Source organism: Triturus cristatus, chromosome 3_2, assembly GCF_964204655.1.
Source record: "Triturus cristatus chromosome 3_2, aTriCri1.1, whole genome shotgun sequence".
Lineage (NCBI taxonomy): Eukaryota > Metazoa > Chordata > Amphibia > Caudata > Salamandridae > Triturus > Triturus cristatus.
Window position 1 is genome coordinate 678473053 of NC_140584.1, and position 17972 is coordinate 678491024.

General features: G+C 46.0%; 1 protein-coding gene across 4 annotated transcripts in view; it reads right to left on the reverse strand.

The window, feature by feature from the left end:
* The window catches only part of TYW5 (tRNA-yW synthesizing protein 5), a 148907-nt gene that overhangs the window by 39126 nt on the left and 91809 nt on the right, over positions 1-17972 (reverse strand). For 3 of the 4 annotated variants that reach the window (XM_085648689.1, XM_085648686.1, XM_085648687.1), the window contains one exon: positions 641-778. The exons of the other annotated variant lie outside the window; for it this stretch is intronic. In XM_085648689.1, the coding sequence (XP_085504815.1) occupies positions 641-778 (138 nt within the window). The remainder of the gene's footprint in view (positions 1-640; positions 779-17972) is intronic. 4 annotated transcript variants of the gene reach the window in all.

The window sequence follows — 17972 nt, forward strand, 5'->3', positions numbered from 1 at the left end:
AAGGAGGTGTCCGGGCGTCTCTCCCCCGGCTCGTCTGGCGACAGTCCGTGGTGTGAGGCGGGATAGGGGCCGCGGGGCTCAGATTTGCGCCGGGGGTCCAGTGACTGCGGAGCTTCCAGGGGGCCGGCCAAGGCCACAATGGAGCAGGGGTCCAGCGCGGAGAACAAAGGCACCAAGAGCTCCGGCATCCGGGCGGGCTCAGACTCCGGGAAAGCGGCGGCGCGGTCAGCGCGTCGTCGCGCACGTTGCACCTCGAAAATCGGCGAGGATAGGAATCAGGATGATAGTCCGAGGCCAAGGGCCGGCGGAGCCGGGCGCTCAAGCGTCTGCTCCGGTCGCCATCTTGGCTCCTCCCCCCATGATTCAGGTTTCTGAATCGAATGAAGTGATTGATTGTGTTTGCTTTGTATTTGTGAATAAACAACAGAATACACAAAGAAAATTATCCTTTTTATAGAGCAAGTAATGTAATAGCATAAGAAAGCAATTTCTGGTGGTGGGAGGGGACTCTTGTGGAAAGAAGATAGCATATTTTGCAACTTATCATAAACATTTTTGTCTCTGCAAGCAAGAGACAGCAATTGCAGCAATCAGTGAAATACTCCTGAACAAATATAAATATGTGACTTATTCCCCTTACATCATAGTGCGTCCAAAGCTGCAGCCCCTGGGAGCTGATCCGGAAGACGCTGGAGAAGAACTGATCAGCATCAAAGAATTCTGGGATCTGGATATCTTCGGCAAGTGAAGGAAACTGCTTCTTTATGTCGGCCACATCCTACAAAATGTACCAGAGAAAAAACAATTGACAACTGAAACAGCTGCTATTTTGGACACTATTTAAACTAGAAAACATTTATTTCTGTTCAGCTTATCCATGTCACTGTAAAACCCACTAATCTCAGTGTCAGGTCGTCAAAGCACAGGCTCAACTGAACAACATATATGAACAGCAAAACCAGTGAAGCATCTCTAGTTGATCATTCTTGACTTTCAAAGAAAAAATAACCAGTTATTAAACTTGTGGTGCCGGACACAAATTTGAAATGCAAAAAATCAACTACAAATAGAACAGGAAGGCAGATTTAATACCACTTTCAATGGCACAAGAATTTTTGCTGTCCTGCAAAGCAATACTTCGTAAATAGGAGGGATTTATTCATGTCATATACCAAGTGAGATAACAGCAACAAAAGGGTCATATGATTCATACTAAATGGCTAAGAACATCTCCAAAATTCTTGCTTGAGTGCAGAAAACTGTGGGGAGTGGAGACTTTTCTTTCTCATCGACCCAAATTTAGAAAGGAGAAGTAAAATAACATTTACATGTTGTGTTTTCAGTTGCAGTGTCCTCATCCAGTTTGGAAAGGAAGGACTTGGGGCATTATATATGGGCCCTTCACAGTTATAGAAATTCAACAATTAATATACTCACTGGTCAGACATGTCTATCAAATCACATATTTGATATGCACTCAACTTCCAAACAGTTCTCCACAACAATTTTCCCAGAGAATATTATCAACAAGCATCATAGTAGCTGCCATGAATAAAGTCCTGCCAAACATTCTGCTTTACAACAATGCATAAAAATTAAATCTTTTTAGACCTCCCAAGCAACATAAGATATTTAGTTTGGTAAACAGCATGCTCACAAACTAAAGAAGAATCAGCAAGTCCAAAGAAGAATCAGTGAGTTCAGCTGTGCTAGCATGGCAGTAAACGTACCTTTTTCAGACACTGAATTATTCTAAATAGATTGAGAGTTATGCACCTTTGCCTCAATTTGTGCCTGAAAAGTGTTAACGCATCAAAGTATTAACTGCAACCATCAATTAGTAAGCCTGCTAGGTGCTGAGTGCCATTTTGACACTGAGCGTACCTTTGAAATTTGATCCCTCTAGCTGCTTAGGTGAAAACATTCAGATCCTCAATCAATTGCATACATCAATGTTACTTCTTCATGTTTTGTTCATCTTAAAACAGTTTCCTTTTTTCGCCCAATCCCAAGATGGAGTTTCCTCGCAACAAGATCAATGACGTGCTGTTTTGAGGTGACCTACTATGTTGAGAGCCTCTACTAGCTATTGCTGGATTAGTAGTGAGTTTTGCTACGAAAGAGTTTATGTCAAAATTCTTCCAGTGTCTAATGGACCTACTTACGTTAGAACCTACTGGTGGCAGTGTTTCCGTGTTGAGTAGAATTTAAATTAGCAGTACATCTTTTTCCACCCAAGTAGCCAAAATCTAAGGACTGCTTATATTTTCCATCTAAGTAACATCAGACTTTCTAACTCTTCACATTGACAGTAGAGAATGAAAAATTCCTACGTAACGAAAAGTTTCAAGTTTATAAGGACTCGGAGGTGAGGATTATGTTATACTTTCTTCACTTTGTTATACAGCAGCCATTTTAAAGTATTAAATCGCATTTCCCAGAAACCACAGGGAAATTGGTAAAAAGGAATAACAGACAACATAGTGCAGTAAATCCCATCATCTAATCAGGAGCCAGGATCCTCCATATAGTTTGTTGTCTCTGTCCTTGAAATCCACTTTCATCATGCGAGTCATGCCATTAGTCTTACCTACGCATCTTGCGTTCCAGTATCCATGCACTGACCAAAAAGAAGTGAAATTACCACTAGAGTTTGACTCTCAAGAAATGAGTAAACATTCAAGGATGCATGATACATGTATGAACAGAAAGCAAAGCTTTCAATCAGCCAATATCAGGAAATTAAAAAAACATTGAGTAAAACACAAATCCGAAGCTCATTACTTACTAGTCACACGGGTACGCCGGATCATGTATCTGCGGGTGTGATAATCCTTGCCTCGGAGTCCCTAATAGAATTGAAACTTTCTGTTACGTTAGCTAGGAAATCTTTTCATTTTATGTCATGACCGGAGGCTCAGAATATGCTAGTTTTAAGCTTACTTACCACCAAATGAGCCATATCTAAAACGGGCCTAAAATAGAACCTCTTGAAGGTAGAGTCTGAGGACCAATGCACTGCATTCCTAATGTCCTCTAGTCGTGTGTGTAGACTGAAGGTCTTGGAGGCCATCGCCTCCATAGCCGCATGGGCCACAAACCTCTTAATGTCTATGCCAACCTCCTGCATGCGATAGTAGGGAACAGAACCGCCTTGTTAGGCTTCTGAAGAGCAATAAGGAGCTGTTTCTCTCCTGGAGACCTAAAATCCATTGACATCTTATCATAGACTTTCAAGCACTGAACCACGCATAGCTTAGGCTAAATAAAAAATGCTGAGTACTCGATAACTCTAGTGTGACATTTAGTATGTTGACTAATTATAAAAGATACCCCTGTATGAGATAAAGCTCTTCCAGTGATATTCAGGGCTTTACCATCCAAAACCCTTCTACACAATATCAAACAAAGAAGCTTTGCCAGCTTCGCGGAAATCTCCACACGTGACAAAAACCTATTCGGCGGTTGCCAAGAAAAGAAAAGGTTGAGCATGAGCACCTTATTAACATCCCACCACTCAGCATATCGCGGTTCTGGTGGAAGGCATAACCTGATACCTGAACGGTATCGTTTGACCATGCTGTCAGACCAGGCCTTGGACAAGAGGTCCTCCAACTGATGATCTAGTCTGGAGGCCAAAAGATCCATTGAAAAAGGACCCCACTGTGCTTGGAGCTTGGAGCGTGGCAAAACCTCCAGATGTAACTTCCACTGGCTGGAATCTCGAAAATGACAAGAGTGCAAGTCTGCCACCTGCTTCTCCCAACCAGGGAGTTAATTCACCATCACAGCTATCTGATGGTCGATGCAGAACTGCAAAAAATTAATTGCCAGATCTGAAGGCATCTTTGACCGCCCAGGGAATTTAATGTACCAGATGACCAAAATATTGTCTATTTTGAGAAGGACACATGACTGAGTTCTTTCTCCGGTCCAACTCCGAACCGTAAACGATGGCGCCAGAAACTCAAACAGTTGATGTGCAAGGCCTACTCCTGCAAAGAACACAACCCTCCTGTGGAGAAATCTGCACACCGAGTGCCCCAGCCTGGCCTGCTGGCGTTGGATTCTATGACAAGGTCGGAAACTGATCCGAAAATAGCTTTTCCGTTCCACGCCTCCATGTGGGAGAGCCACTAGAATATTTCCTACTACGGTTCGTCGGACAGGACCACTGACTGAGAATAAGTGAGACCTCTCTGCAGGTCCACTGCCTACAATCTCTGCAACTCTCAGTAATGTAGCGTGCCCTGGATGAAGGCCAACAAAAGCCCTACCAGACGGGCAATTTGCTGTAAGGATGCCCTCTGTCTGGCTAACGTTCTGCGTAGCTCATGCCGGATCTTGGATATCTTCCAATAAGGAAGACTGAGGGTGGCCTCGGTGGAGTCTGTGACCCCAGGTAGAATGCCCTCTGAGAAGGTACCTCGCTGGCCTTTTTGACATTGATCCCAAACCCGAGGCCCTCCAAAAGGTCGAACGCCTGCTGCAACTGTTGCGTCAGCTGTTGAGGATCTTGTGCCAAAAAAAGCATATCGTCTAGATACACAATAATGCAGATTCCCTGCACTCAAAGGTACTCCACGACAGGCGTGAGCACCTTTGTGAAGCACCATGGAGTGGAGGACAGACCGAAAGGTATAGTTGTGGAATGGAATATTTGCGGACGCCAGGCAAACTGTAGGAACCTCCTGTGGGGAGGAAAGATTGGGATAGCCAGGTAGGCATCTTTCAAATCCAAGCGGACCTCCTGCATGAGATGTATCACCTCCATTTTGAAATGGTGGTAAACCAGCTATTTGTTTAACTCATGTAGGTTTAACACCGGACACTGACCCCCGTCCGCCTTTTCAGCTAAGAACATATTGCTGATAAAACCCTGTGGGTGAGGTGAGGTAAAAAAGTAGCTCCTTTCTCCAGGAGGGAGGTGACCTCCGCGCACACCAAGTCTGCTTTGTGCCTTGAAAACTGAATAGGCCTGGGATGCGTCCCTGCCATGGAAGTCCACAGAACTCTTTGTGGAACTCTTGTACAGTCTCTAAGACGCAAGCATTGTTCGTCCCCCAAACATGTACGAAATTGGCCAGATGAACCCAGACTCTTAAAAGGAAAGAAGAAGACATACTTACCAGAATTTAAGGCAGTGTCTGCACCTTTGAAACCTCGGCCTCTTAATCGCCTGCCAAGGGTCAGGTAGAAATTGCCACAGCGGATTTGATTCTGGAACTGCCTGCACCTGGAGCCCTGCCCTCTGGAATTTTGGAAGAGACATTGTGACGCAAAAGCGCCACCAAGCGGTTGAAGGGTAACACCGCCCTCTGCTAAACTAGGGAATAAGGCCACTGTTGCGTAGAACCGCAAACGGGGTCCTGCGACTCAGAACCACCCATACCTTATCAGGCATAACATTAACAATAGGGCATACAATAGGAGGTAGAAAAAACAGTACTTAGCTTGGCTGCAAGCAACAAAGAAAGAGGATTTCAAGGACAGAGACAAGGGACCATAAGGACAGAGACAAGGGACTATATGGAGGATCCTAGCTCCTGACTGGATGATGGGACTCCCTGGACTAGGTTGTCTGTTGTTCTTTTTTTAACAATTTCCCAGTGGTTTCTGGGAAATGTGGTTTGTTTAATACTTTAAAATGGCTGCTGTATAATACAGTGAAGAAAGTATAGTATAATCCGGTCCTGACATAGAATTTGAAGTTTAATAAACCATGCTGGTCAATTTACGTTCTGAAGTTAGATGCTGTATCAGCACCAAGAAGCCAATATGTAACAAGAACTTATTTAAAATAGTCATCAAAAAGTGACACTCTGGACATGTCCTCAGCAAAAATATATGGGTAACTTCACTTGCTTAAACTTAACAGCAAAAAAACTGGAAGTACTCCTCTTTGGAGCTCCAACCTCCGTCTGGCCTTCGGCTTGGTGGGCTTTGGTAATCCTCCTGCCTGGGTTGCATCTGCATACAATCTTGGCATCATTTTGATACCAACATGTACTTTGCAACTGAAATCAATAAGCTCTTGGCCACCAGTTTATTTCCACTGAGACTTCCACTTGTCTACTGTAGAACAGTGATGCGGTTCTCAATACTTTGTTTAGATTACGGTAATATTGTCTTCTTGCATATCTTCTTCATACCCTCCATTCAAAACTAAACCCAGCCACTATGCTCATCTTTGGCTTTCCAGCTATGACATCTTTCCCTCCTTTGCTAAAAACTCTCCACTGACTTCCTGGGGGCAAAATAATTATTTTAAAGCTCTCTTTATCTGCCATATGTCCATTCATTTGCAAGGTCTTACCAATTAGTGTTAATGCCCCTATGACCATAGTTTACGACATCACCTTAGCTCATCTTGATCTGTACCCTCCGTGTACTTAGCGCCCAGAAACCGTTGGGTGTACATGCGCCCATTAAGTGCATTATAACATATTAAAAACATTCTTTCATAATCACTAGATTCTCTTGTGCTCGATTAGGTGGTAGTGCCTTTTACCTCCTAGCAGTCTCACACTGAAATAGTCTTCCCAGGAGTAGCATGGAATGTTCATGTATATTCATTCTGAAGTGCAAGCACAGAATGATAAGGCTAAGAATGTTATGTTTCGATATAGAGGGCAATTAAAGTGTGGGCTCTGCTCTGGAGAGTTTATATGAATATATGAGGGGAGGACCTCTGCTGACTCTCGGCGCTCGGACTCTGTTACCTGTGGTGGGGCTGTGCTGCAGCGTCGCTGGTGTGCGGTGTGGCCTTTGGCGGCCTGCTTTCATTCACCGCTGCGGTCCCGGACTACAACTCCCTACTGCCCTGGCGGCGGTCCCGGAAGCTGCCGGACTTCGTTTCGCGCCTGGAGGCGCATAAATTACGGCCGTGCCCCCGCATCGCGGGTCCGCGCGCGGGTCGGCGCCGGGAGAAGCCCGGGACAAGGGCGGGACCGTCTGTGGCCGTCCGGGGCTGGCCGAGGCTGGGCTGGGTTACATTGGTTACACTTTGTTTTATTGTCCCTGCGATACATATCGACTACAGACACCTGGGTTATTGTGCATGTACTTACCAGGTGGTATTCGGTTTGAAGGGTGTTTTTATATTTTAACTTTCATTGAGGAGCTTTGATAGATTCCGCATAAGGCTTTTTCATTTTGTATAGAGTTGTTTTGTATCTTTTGTGAGCCAACCATGTCCACAGTCAATAAAGATAATGGACGTTCCAACATAGCCACCCTTGACAACTACCTTGTGAAAGTAGTCGACAAAATCAATAAAGAGCGTCGACTTTCTTTGGGTCGGGGGTGTTCGTCGGCCCCCCCACTTAGCACTCCCAATTCACCCACTTCATTCCCTACTCTGTTAGGGGAGGGTAGTAACAATCCTGATTGCCCTGTTCCCTCTATAACGGTTAATAATGAAATACCAGACCCTACCCTGACCGTGCCAGATTTGCCTCTAGTACTAATAGCTCCACGCTCTCCGGCCCCGAGAGCACAGAGAGTATTAAGATCAGGGAAGGGTGGTGCGAGGTCAACTATCCCAAAACAGGGGGGGAACCACCAACACAAAAAAAGTTCGGACCCCCCTACTAGGAGTACTATCAGTGATCCAAGTTTAGAAACTAATAATACCCAAGTAAAACTAGACCCAAAGCAGCTGGAATTTCTGATTAGTATAATTGATAAGAAGCTTGATAATATTATCACGCCTCTCATGGATAGACTTGATATTCTTTCAGAGGAAATTAAGAGGCTGGGTGGTCTTCTGAAACTACATACAGGAACAAAGATAACCAAGGTACCTATAGAGGACCCATTAATAGCTAAGACTTCTGAGTCAAAAACTTCAAAAATCCCCAACGGGGGATTATGCCCTAATACTGTAGACGTATCTAACTCTATGGTGGACCAAAGCTCATCATCACAATCTACGGTAGTGGACAAGCCAGGGAACATCGTTTTTAAACCCAAAAGTCATGGTTACTCTACGCCTAATTTACCCCCGGAATGTGCGCCATATGTGGTGGTGCTTACTAATGTCCCGCCACTTCTGGATACTGGGTCTCGTAATAATCAAGAATCCCACGAGTCCCTTAAAAATAAAACTGTGGCCTGGCTCAATCGAGAGTGTGGTTACCCAGTAGCACAGTCTGATCATATTTTAACTACGACCAGAGTTAATTGGATAGGGAATTCTCCCAAAAGTATAAACGCTGACTGTGTGATCGTCAATTTTAACAATCCCCTATTAGCTACTACTACTTTGCTTAGAGCAACATCTCGACCCTTGAACGATCAGGGAATTTTACTCAGACCGCTGGGGTTTTTCTATCAACATGTAATTAATAAACCATCTAATGTTTTGAAAAGGGGTAGTGGCATTACCCATTATGTGTCCAGCGGGTTTGAGGTGGTTACATCCAATCGGTATCAATGGTTGAGCGGGTTGGATTGTAATGATTGACTGGTTTCTGAAGAGGTAGCATCTTGTGATGCAGTGTCTGAGGGAATTACCTCCAGGCCACTAGGTAATGTGAATACTCCTTCTGACCTTTGCCTATTAATTGGCATTGTAGGTGATGCTGAGGGGGCCAAAGGAGTCGTCCCCACTACGGATAATCACAGTTTGAGTCTCAGCATATCTTCCCAGGTTGAAGGTATCGAATCTTCCTCTGGGTCTATGAGTAGCTCTCTTGTCAGTTGGAATGTTGCTGGCCTAGCATCTAAAGAAGATAGCTTGGGGTGGTCCGAAAATTTTAATCTTTTTGATATTTGCTGTTTCCAAGAAACATGGTGCAAACATTTTTTGGGATACAATGGGTATGTTTCTTATCAGTCACCCGCTATTGCATCTATCTCCGGTAGAGCAAAGGGAGGGCTTTTAGTCCTGATTTCCATCAAAATTCCTATTTTGGTTAAAAAACATGTCCTAGTGGGGGCCCACTCACAGATTTTATGGTTATGTGAGAAGGATGGTAGAAACATCCTTCTTATTAACTTTTATAATAATATATTTGACAGCACTAGGCACTTGGTGGTAGATGCACTGAGAAGTGCACTTGATGATATAATCGAGGGCTCTAATGTTGTTTTTGAATTTATCCTGGTGGGGAATTTTAACACTGCAGTTTGTCCCCTCTCTAATCAATGTTTGTGTGGGATTACTAACCGGTTTGGGGATGTGGACGTTCATTTTCCTCACAATAAGTATGGGGATTCTTTGAACCATCTCCTAGCGGCCCTTGATATGGAAATATTGGTTACTGAAAAGAATGATCAAGGGGAAAGTATCCCGACATTTACAGGGAGGGGGGCTAATACTGTCATTGATTTTATTAGCTTTTCGTCTAGTCTTGTCCCTTGGAGTTTTACGCCTAAGGTTGTGGATATTGTGCTTAGCGACCATAACTGTATTGTTGTAGAGTTTGTTTGGTGGAATAAGAAACCCGTACCTATATCAGGGATCATAGATAATATTGAACCACATAGACCCAATGGTACAAGGTTAAGATGGAATGGTGACAAAGCGGTTATGACGTCGAATTCTATTATTTATAGCTGCCTATCGGAAATCGTTGTGATTCTTGAGCAGGCTGACGCCAATGCTGATTCTGTTCAACATTTTATCCGTATTAACTCCATCATAGACCAAAAATTTACTAGATCGACTGAGAACAAGTCTAAACAACATAAGGGATGGTTCGATCATGCTTGCACATACGCTCTTAATGAGCTTAAAGATGCACTTGCCTCAAAACCGAGAATTAGGGACCAGGTGTCTCAGCTCAGATTAAAGTATAAGAATACAGTTAAGCGCAGGAAGCTAGAATTACAACATGAGGCCTGGGATAAATTGACACAGGCCGCCGAACAGAAAGATTGTACTTTATTCTGGGCAACGGTTAATTGCCCCTTCTTAAAAGATGAGAAGGTTCCGGAACTAACCTCTATGGTCAGTATGGATTCATGGATTTCCCATTTCTCTACTATTTTTGATTCAGACAATGTTTTGGCCAACCAAAATGACTGTTGGCCTATAGTGCCCTTGGATATTAGTACCACGGAGGTTTTAGACAGTATTGGTGCTAGCAAAGGTGGAAAGGCCCAGGGCCCTGATGGGGTGCCCATCGATGTTTACAAGCTATTACCAGAGGTATGGGGTCCCATGCTGGTTAAAGTCTTTAATGCCGCAGTCTGCTTTGGGGTACCCCCAAGCTGGGAGGAATCAATTATTATTCCTATTTTTAAGAAAGGCGACCAGGGGGAGGTGAAGAACTACCGTCCCATTTCCCTGCTGGATTCCTCTGTAAAGATAATGAGTAGGGTACTCCTGGTTAGGTTAGAAGAATTGGCAGAAAACAATGGCATTTTGGCAAACTCCCAGTATGGGTTTAGAAAGGGCCGTGGAACGATCGAGCAATGCCTGAATCTAGAACTTCTGATTGGGAAATATACCCAGGCCAGGAAGGGTTCTATTTATCTCTGCTTTGCAGATTTAAGTAGCGCCTTCGATTTAGTAGACCACGCTATTCTCTGGGCCAAGTTGATTGAAATGGGGGCACCCGAGGGCATCATCTTTTTTCTGGCCCGGCTTTATGAAAAACTCCGTACTAGTGTACGGTACGGTTCCAATGGGGAGTGCACTACTAAATTCCGGATGGGGCGGGGAATAAGACAGGGATGCGTCCTTGCCCCCCTGCTTTTTACCCTTTTTATTAATGAGGTGGACTCTGTTTTACAGTCAGTTGTGGCAGACGCCCCTAAAGGTAATGACACCTATGTTCCGGTATTACTCTATGCGGATGATGCCGTTTTGTTGTCCAGGACCCCGATAGGTCTCCAACGCTTAATGGATAAGTTTTCACAGTTTATTTCATCTAGAAAACTAGTGATTAATAAAACAAAAACTTATACCATGGTGTGTGGCCCGGGGAAGAGTAAACCTCATTCTTATTATATTGATCAATATAGGGTCAAATTAGTGGATAATTTTATTTATCTTGGAATTACTTTTTCCAAGAATGGTAGTTGGGCCTGTGAGCACACCAGTGTTAGAGCTAAGATGGCTAGAAGCTCTAATGGGGTGTTTACTTTTGCCACTAAACTTGGGGACAAACGGATTAGTGACATGCTTAAGATCTTTCAGTCACGTCGTCTTTCCATTGCCCTTTACGGGGCGGGGATCTGGGGCTTCGCCCCGGCTGGGTGTTTGCAGGTGGAGGAGAATGTCTTTCTGAAAAAATTGCTGAATTTACCCAAATCTGTTTCTAATGATTTAGTACACAATGAACTTGGTATCCCATTTTTAAATGATTTGATTCTCCTAAGGCCATTATTGTTGTGGCGGTCAATTTGGTCGAAAGAAGAAACGTCATTTAATAGAGCAATCATCAATGACTGTCTCACTGCTGATAATTATTTTAAGATCCCTTGGATCAAATATATTGTCAACAGCTTTCAGGAGATCTATGGTATTGATATCAAAGCTGACAGATATGGGGCTACTGTAATTTCCAAGGCAGATATGAAGCATATCTTCTTACAGTGTAAAACTGAGAACCGGATTTGCAGCAATGGTATTCTATCTACCTGTGTGCAATATAGCACTTTGAACGAACTGAAGGGTTATCAACCGTATTTAACCCAGGTGACCAGAGTCTCTCATAGGTTTGTTTTAACCAGATTGAGGATGGGGATTGTCCATAAATTGGTCGCATTTCCCTCTATAAATAAGCAGCCCGCCGGACCTTGTCCGTGTGACAATTTGTCAGTACAAAGCACGATGCACTTTCTTCTGTTGTGTCCACTGTATAGAAATTTCCGTGTAGCTTTTTTAAAGCCTATTTTTGTAAAATTTGGTGTCAGGACAGTGCGTGATTCTTTTAAATTGCTTTTTAATCTACATCATCCTGATATCTGTTTCTTTACTGCAATATTCTTACTAAAAGCAATCAATGTCAGGAAAAGTATGAGTTTTTAAATATTTATTCTTCCCCCGCCTGTATAATATGTTCTCATTTTTAGGTATATGTCACCGTTGCGATATTTTGTATTGTATTGTAATTAATTTTTTATGCTTGTGCTTATATGGACATTATTTTTTGTTCCGAATAAAGCCTTATGAAATGAAATGAATATAACTACATGTTACATTGCAACGGATGCTATGTTCATCCACATGATACGGATTACAGCACCAAGGAATTGTGACTGATTACTAATCTCTCTGCTGTCTGGAAAGTCATCAAAACTTGGGCTTTTTCCTCACCTAATAATTTGTTTCCCTTTATTTACCTCTGCTTTTTCCCATCAGGGCCAAGACCCTCTCTTATATTTGATTAATGCAGTCTTAAGAGTTAAAAGCCTTAAAGGACAGTTGTGAAGCGGCTCAATGGGAGCGCACATTAAATAGGTCAAGACCAGATTCAAGTCCCACTGAGGCATAACGAAGGGAACAGGAGGAAAGAGATGAGTTATGCCTTTTAAGAAACGATTTACAACTGGGGACTTGAAGAGAGAAGGCTGATCAGGAAGCCGAAGAAAGGCAGAAATGGCCGAAAGATAGCCCTTGATAGTGCCCAGAGCAGAGCCCTGCTGGGCCAAAGAGAGGAGGTACAAGAGTACCTCAGAAAGAGGGGCAGAAAGGTGATCCACAGCCTTTGCTGTGTACCATGTCACAAATTTGTTCCACTGGCAGGCATATACTGTCTTAGTGGAGGGACGCCTGACTGCCAAGATTACATTACAAACTTCGGCAGGCAAGTCAAATGACGTCAACTGCCACAGCTCAATCTCCACGCAAGGAGGTGGAGGCTGGACAGGTTCGGGTGGAGGACCGTCCCCTGCTGCTGCGACAGAAGATCCTCCGGAAGAGGCAGTCGGATCGGAAGATTGATGGCCATGTTGAGCACCTCGGGATATCAGACTCTTCGTGCCCAATCCGAAGCCACCAGAATGACTTGGGCCCGGTCACGCTTGATCTTCTACAGCACTCTGGGCAGAAGTGGTATAGGCGGCAAGGCGTACAACAGACCACTTGCGATGAAAAGCGTCGCCTAGCGAGTGCCGCCTTGGAAATTCCAACGCGCAGAATTGCTAACATTGCGCGTTCTCTTCGGTGGCGAATAGATCTAATCAAGGTTCTCCCTACTGTTGAAAGAGACTTTGCGCCACCTCCGAGTGAAAACGCCATTCGTGATCCATCATGCACCTGCGGCTGAGTGCGTCCGCCCTGGCGTTCAGGGAACCGGCCAGGTGTTGAACCACCAGGAATATGCCCTGATGTTCCAGCCATGTCCAGAGGCGAAGGGCCTCCTGACATAGGGTCCACGACCCCACCCCGCCCTGTTTGTTGAAGTACCACATGGCGGTGGTGTTTTCCATGACCACCTGCACTACTCTTCCCCGGACAGAGGGAAGGAATGCCTTCAGTGCAACACAAATCGCCCGGAGCTCCAGAAGGTTGATGTGGAGCCCAGACTCCGCCGGAGACCAGAGGCCTCTGATCTCCGCCTCTCCTATGTGGCCGCCCCATCCCAGAAGGGATGCGTCCACCACCACCACTGTGTACCCTGGTTGGGAAAGGAGAGGGATCTGCCGCTGACCCAATCCTGGTTCGTGAGCCACCACTGCAGTTGCCGTGCTAAGCCCTCCGAGATCTGGACGCAATCTGACAGATTCCCCTGATGCTGCGCCCACTGGAACTTCGGGTCCCACTGCAGAGCCTGCATATGCCACCTGGCATGATCGACCATCAGGATGCAGGAGGCCATGAGGCCCAGCAGCCTCTAGGTCATCCTGACCGAAACCCGGTATAGAGGCTGAAAGATCGGAATCATAGCCCGAATATGCCGGACTCACTATTCGGGAGGATAAACCCGAAACCATGTCGCGTCCAGAACTGCTTCGATGAAGAGGAGCTTCTGAGAGGGGATCAGGTTTGACTTCGGCACATTGATGGAGAACCCCAGCGAATGCAGGAGATCGGCCATAGTCTGAAGTTGGGAGACGACAGTCTGGGGCAAGCACGCCTTCAACAGCCAGTCGTCGAGATAGGGGAAGACTGGAACCCCTGATCTGCGCAGATGAGCTGCGACCACCGCCATCACTTTCGTGAACACCCTAGGTGCGCTGGTAAGGCCAAAGGGGAGCACGGTAAACTGAAAAAACTTGTGGCCTACCGTGAACCGCAGGTAATGCAGGTTGGCCGGCAGGACGGGATGTGAAAATAAGCGTCCTGCAAGTCCAATTCTACCAACCAGTCTCCAGGGTCGAGGGCAGACAAGACCTGAGCGAGCGTCAACATCTTGAACTTCTCCTTCCGGAGGAAGCGGTTGACATTCCTGAGATCCAAGATAGGACACAGGCCCTTGTCCTTTTTGGGAACCAGAAAGTAGTGGGAGTAACAACCACGAGCTACTTCTGGGAGAGGAACCCGCTCAATGGCTCCCTTGGCCAAGAGAGCCATACTTCCTGTTGGAGAAGGCCCAGGTGAACCTCCGACATATGATGGTACTGGGGTGGCATGGCTGGAGGGGTAGCCTCGAAGGGGAGGGAGTAGCCCCTTCGGACTATCTGCAAAACCCACCTGTCCGACGTGATGGTGCGCCAGTGGGAGAGGTGATGGTGGATCCTGCCGCCCACTGGCATTTGATGGGCCTGAAATGTCGGACCAGGAAGGCTTGGAGGATGCTGCAGAGAGCGGGGGTTGGTGGACTGGCCCGCCCGCTGGCCCCTTAAACCATGGCGGTGGTTCCCACGTCCCTGGCCATGCGAAGGTTGGGGAACTTGCGTCGGACTGTGGCTCTAGGCGGAACGTAGTGAAGCACCCCTTCCGTAGCGATGAAAGGGGCGAAAAGCAGACTGTGCAGGGCAGCTGGAGAGGCCCAAGGACTTGGCCGTAGCCTGTGAGTCCTTGAAACGCTCTGGAGCCATGGGCATATACATGTGGGTATTCTGAATATCCCCAGAAAAGCCAGTCAATCTTATCCAGGCGTAGCGTTGAAGGGCTACGGACATGGAAATCGTCCTGCCTAGAGAGTCGGCGGTATCCAGCCCACAACGGATGGTAAACTTCACCGCATCCCTCCCGGCGGCAACAGCCTGGGAGCGCACAGTGCGGGCCTCCTCCGGACACTGAGGCAGCACCTGCGCAACCGTGTCCCACACAGATTGGGAATAACGGTCCAATACACATGCGGTGTTTACCGACCGCAGGCGCAAGCTGGCGGAAGAGAAAATCTTCTTTCCAAGATGATCCAGCTTCTTCCCTATCTGGTCGAGTGGTAGGGAATGCACTCTTGGAGGTAGAGGCTTGGACCACCAAGCTCTCAGGGGTGGGGTGTTAGGGGAGGAAAGTGGGGTCGCCCGGGCGCTGGCGTCGAGCAATCATCCTATCCACGGGAGCCCCCATGTTGGGCCTGAAGCAGGTGACCAAAAGGACGTTGGTGAGGGCTTTATTAAACGGCAGCAGGGGCTCCGAAGAGCTCGCTTGCGGTTGAAGCACCTCTGTCAGGAGGTTAGTCCTGACCGCCACTATAGGGAGCTCGAGGTTGACAGCCTTGGCCGCCCTACACAACACCACTGCGTATGACGCTCCCTCCTCCGTAGCCACGGTAGGAGGAGACAACATGCCAAGGTTAGGGGAGGTGTCCAGACCACTGGCATCCCCCAGGTCCGCTCTTCAGTCCTGATCACATTCTAACTGGTCAGTCAGAGGGTCACCTGATACCTCCCAGTACTCCTCCTCATCCTCTGGGTACCAATCTGGCCTAAAAGGGACCCCAGGAGTGAACAGGGGCAGAAAGGCGCCGGATCCGGCGTCGGGTGATGCCGGTCCAGCTGCGGACCCACATCAGGATGGAGGCCAGGGTCGACGCTGGCTGGGGGCACGACCGGCGTCGAATGCGGGTGCGGTGGATGCTGGAGGAAGCGGCGCCAGTGGAGGTGTAATGAGGAGCCGCCGGCGGAGAAGGCCTAGGCTCCCCAACCGAGTTCGCAGGAACCAAAGGCGCGCCAGCTGGTTCGGGCTGCCCAAAGATGGTGTGCATCGTCTTGTATAGTTTACAAAGCGGCGTAGGAGTCGCTCCAGGTCCCGGGAAGGGAGGGAAACTCGGAGACAACTCTTCAGGCTCCGCACGCAGAGCCGCGGGAGAAGTCGAAGAGCGATGATGTTTCTTCGACTTCTTCTTGTGCTTTGACTTACCTGACCCAGAGTGCGAAGACTTACAAGACAGGTGGTGATAGCTCAGCGATCGGTCACTTTCCTGATCCAGTCTGACGCCTGGGGGTGATTCTAAGGTAAGGAATCTATAACTAACTGTTTCTTTCAGATATCGTTTTTTTTTTTAAAATGGCAAAAAAGTGCTGCAGAAGAAGGCGTTGTTTTTTCCCTGCAAATGGTATCAACAAAGGGTTTTGGTGCTGAAATCACCATCTTCTCCGCTTTTAGGGACAAGCAGGCTTTTGTTAGAAAACCAAAATTTTCAACACAGTTTTGGCATTTAAATAGGTAATAGCTTATTTTTGCTACTTTTTCTGCTTTCATACTCCTTCCAATTAGTGGTAGAAATGGGTGTGTAATCAATAATGGATCCCGAAAAGCTATACATTTCTGAAAAGTAGACAATTCTGAATTCAGCAAGGGGTCATTTGTGTAGATCCTTCAAGGTTTTTTTTTTATAGAAAAGAACAGTTGAAGATGAAAAAATCTTGAAACGGAGTTGAAAAAAAACAGCAATTTGTGACAACGTTTTCACCTGTAACTTCTTCTAAGTAGGACATATTTTTGCAAGAAATATACAGTTACATCTGCTGGGCCCTTCTGGTTACAGAGATATATAGGACTTGTAGGTTCACCAAGAACCCGAGGAACCCATAGCCAATAGCTGAGCTGCGTCTTGAATGGTTTTTCATTGTGTACCGGGTATAAAGCAATTAATTTGGTGAAATATAAAGAGTGACAAGGAAACCTATATATATTTCAGAAATGGGAACAAGATATGGAGTTCAGATGCAGTGGTTATTTGCACATCTCCAAAAATGACTTATTTTTTACAAATTGTCTTACATTTGGAAGGCAGAAATGCAAAGAGTCAATTGGTAATAACACTTGTTCTACTATTCTGTGTTCCTCATAGTCTCCCGATAAAAATGCTACCTCACTTGTGTGGGTTGACCTAGTGCCTGCGACAGGAAATGGCCCAAAATACAACGTGGACACATCAAATTTTTCCAGTGAAAACTGACCCTTTTTTTGGAATGTGTCTAGCTGTGGATTTTGGACCCTAGCTCAGCCGGCACCTGGAGAAACCTAGCAAATGTGTACATTTTTTAAAACTAGACATCCAGGGGGATCCAGGATAGGGTAACTTGTGTGGCTCTCACTAGGTTCTGTTACCCATAATCCTTTGCAAACCTCAAACTTTGTCAAAAAAACTAAATTTTCCTCACATTTCTGTGATGGAAAGTTCTGGAATCTGAGAGGAGGCACAAACTTCCAATCACCCAGCATTCACCAAAGTCTCCTGATAAAAATGGTACCTCACTTGTGTGGGTAGGACTAAAACCCGTGGCAGGAAACGTCCAAAACGCAATGTGGACACATCACATTTTTCCAGTGAAAACTGACCCTTTTTTGCAATGTGCCTAGCTGTGGATTTTGGACCTTAGCTCTACCAGCACCTAAGGCAACCTAGCAAACCTATACATTTTTGAAAACCATACATCCAGGGGAATCCAGGATAAGGTGACTCGTGTGGCTCTCACCAGGTTCTGTTACCCAGAATCTCTTGCATACCTCAAACTTTGTCAAAATAACCAACACATTTTCCTCACCTTTCTGTGATGGAAAGTTCTGAAATCTGCGGGAAGCAACAAACTTCCACCCACCCAGCATTCCCCAAAGTCTACCGATAAAAATGGTACAAGTCAGCCACTGAGCCCGGGACCAAAAATGCAGATGCCCCCTA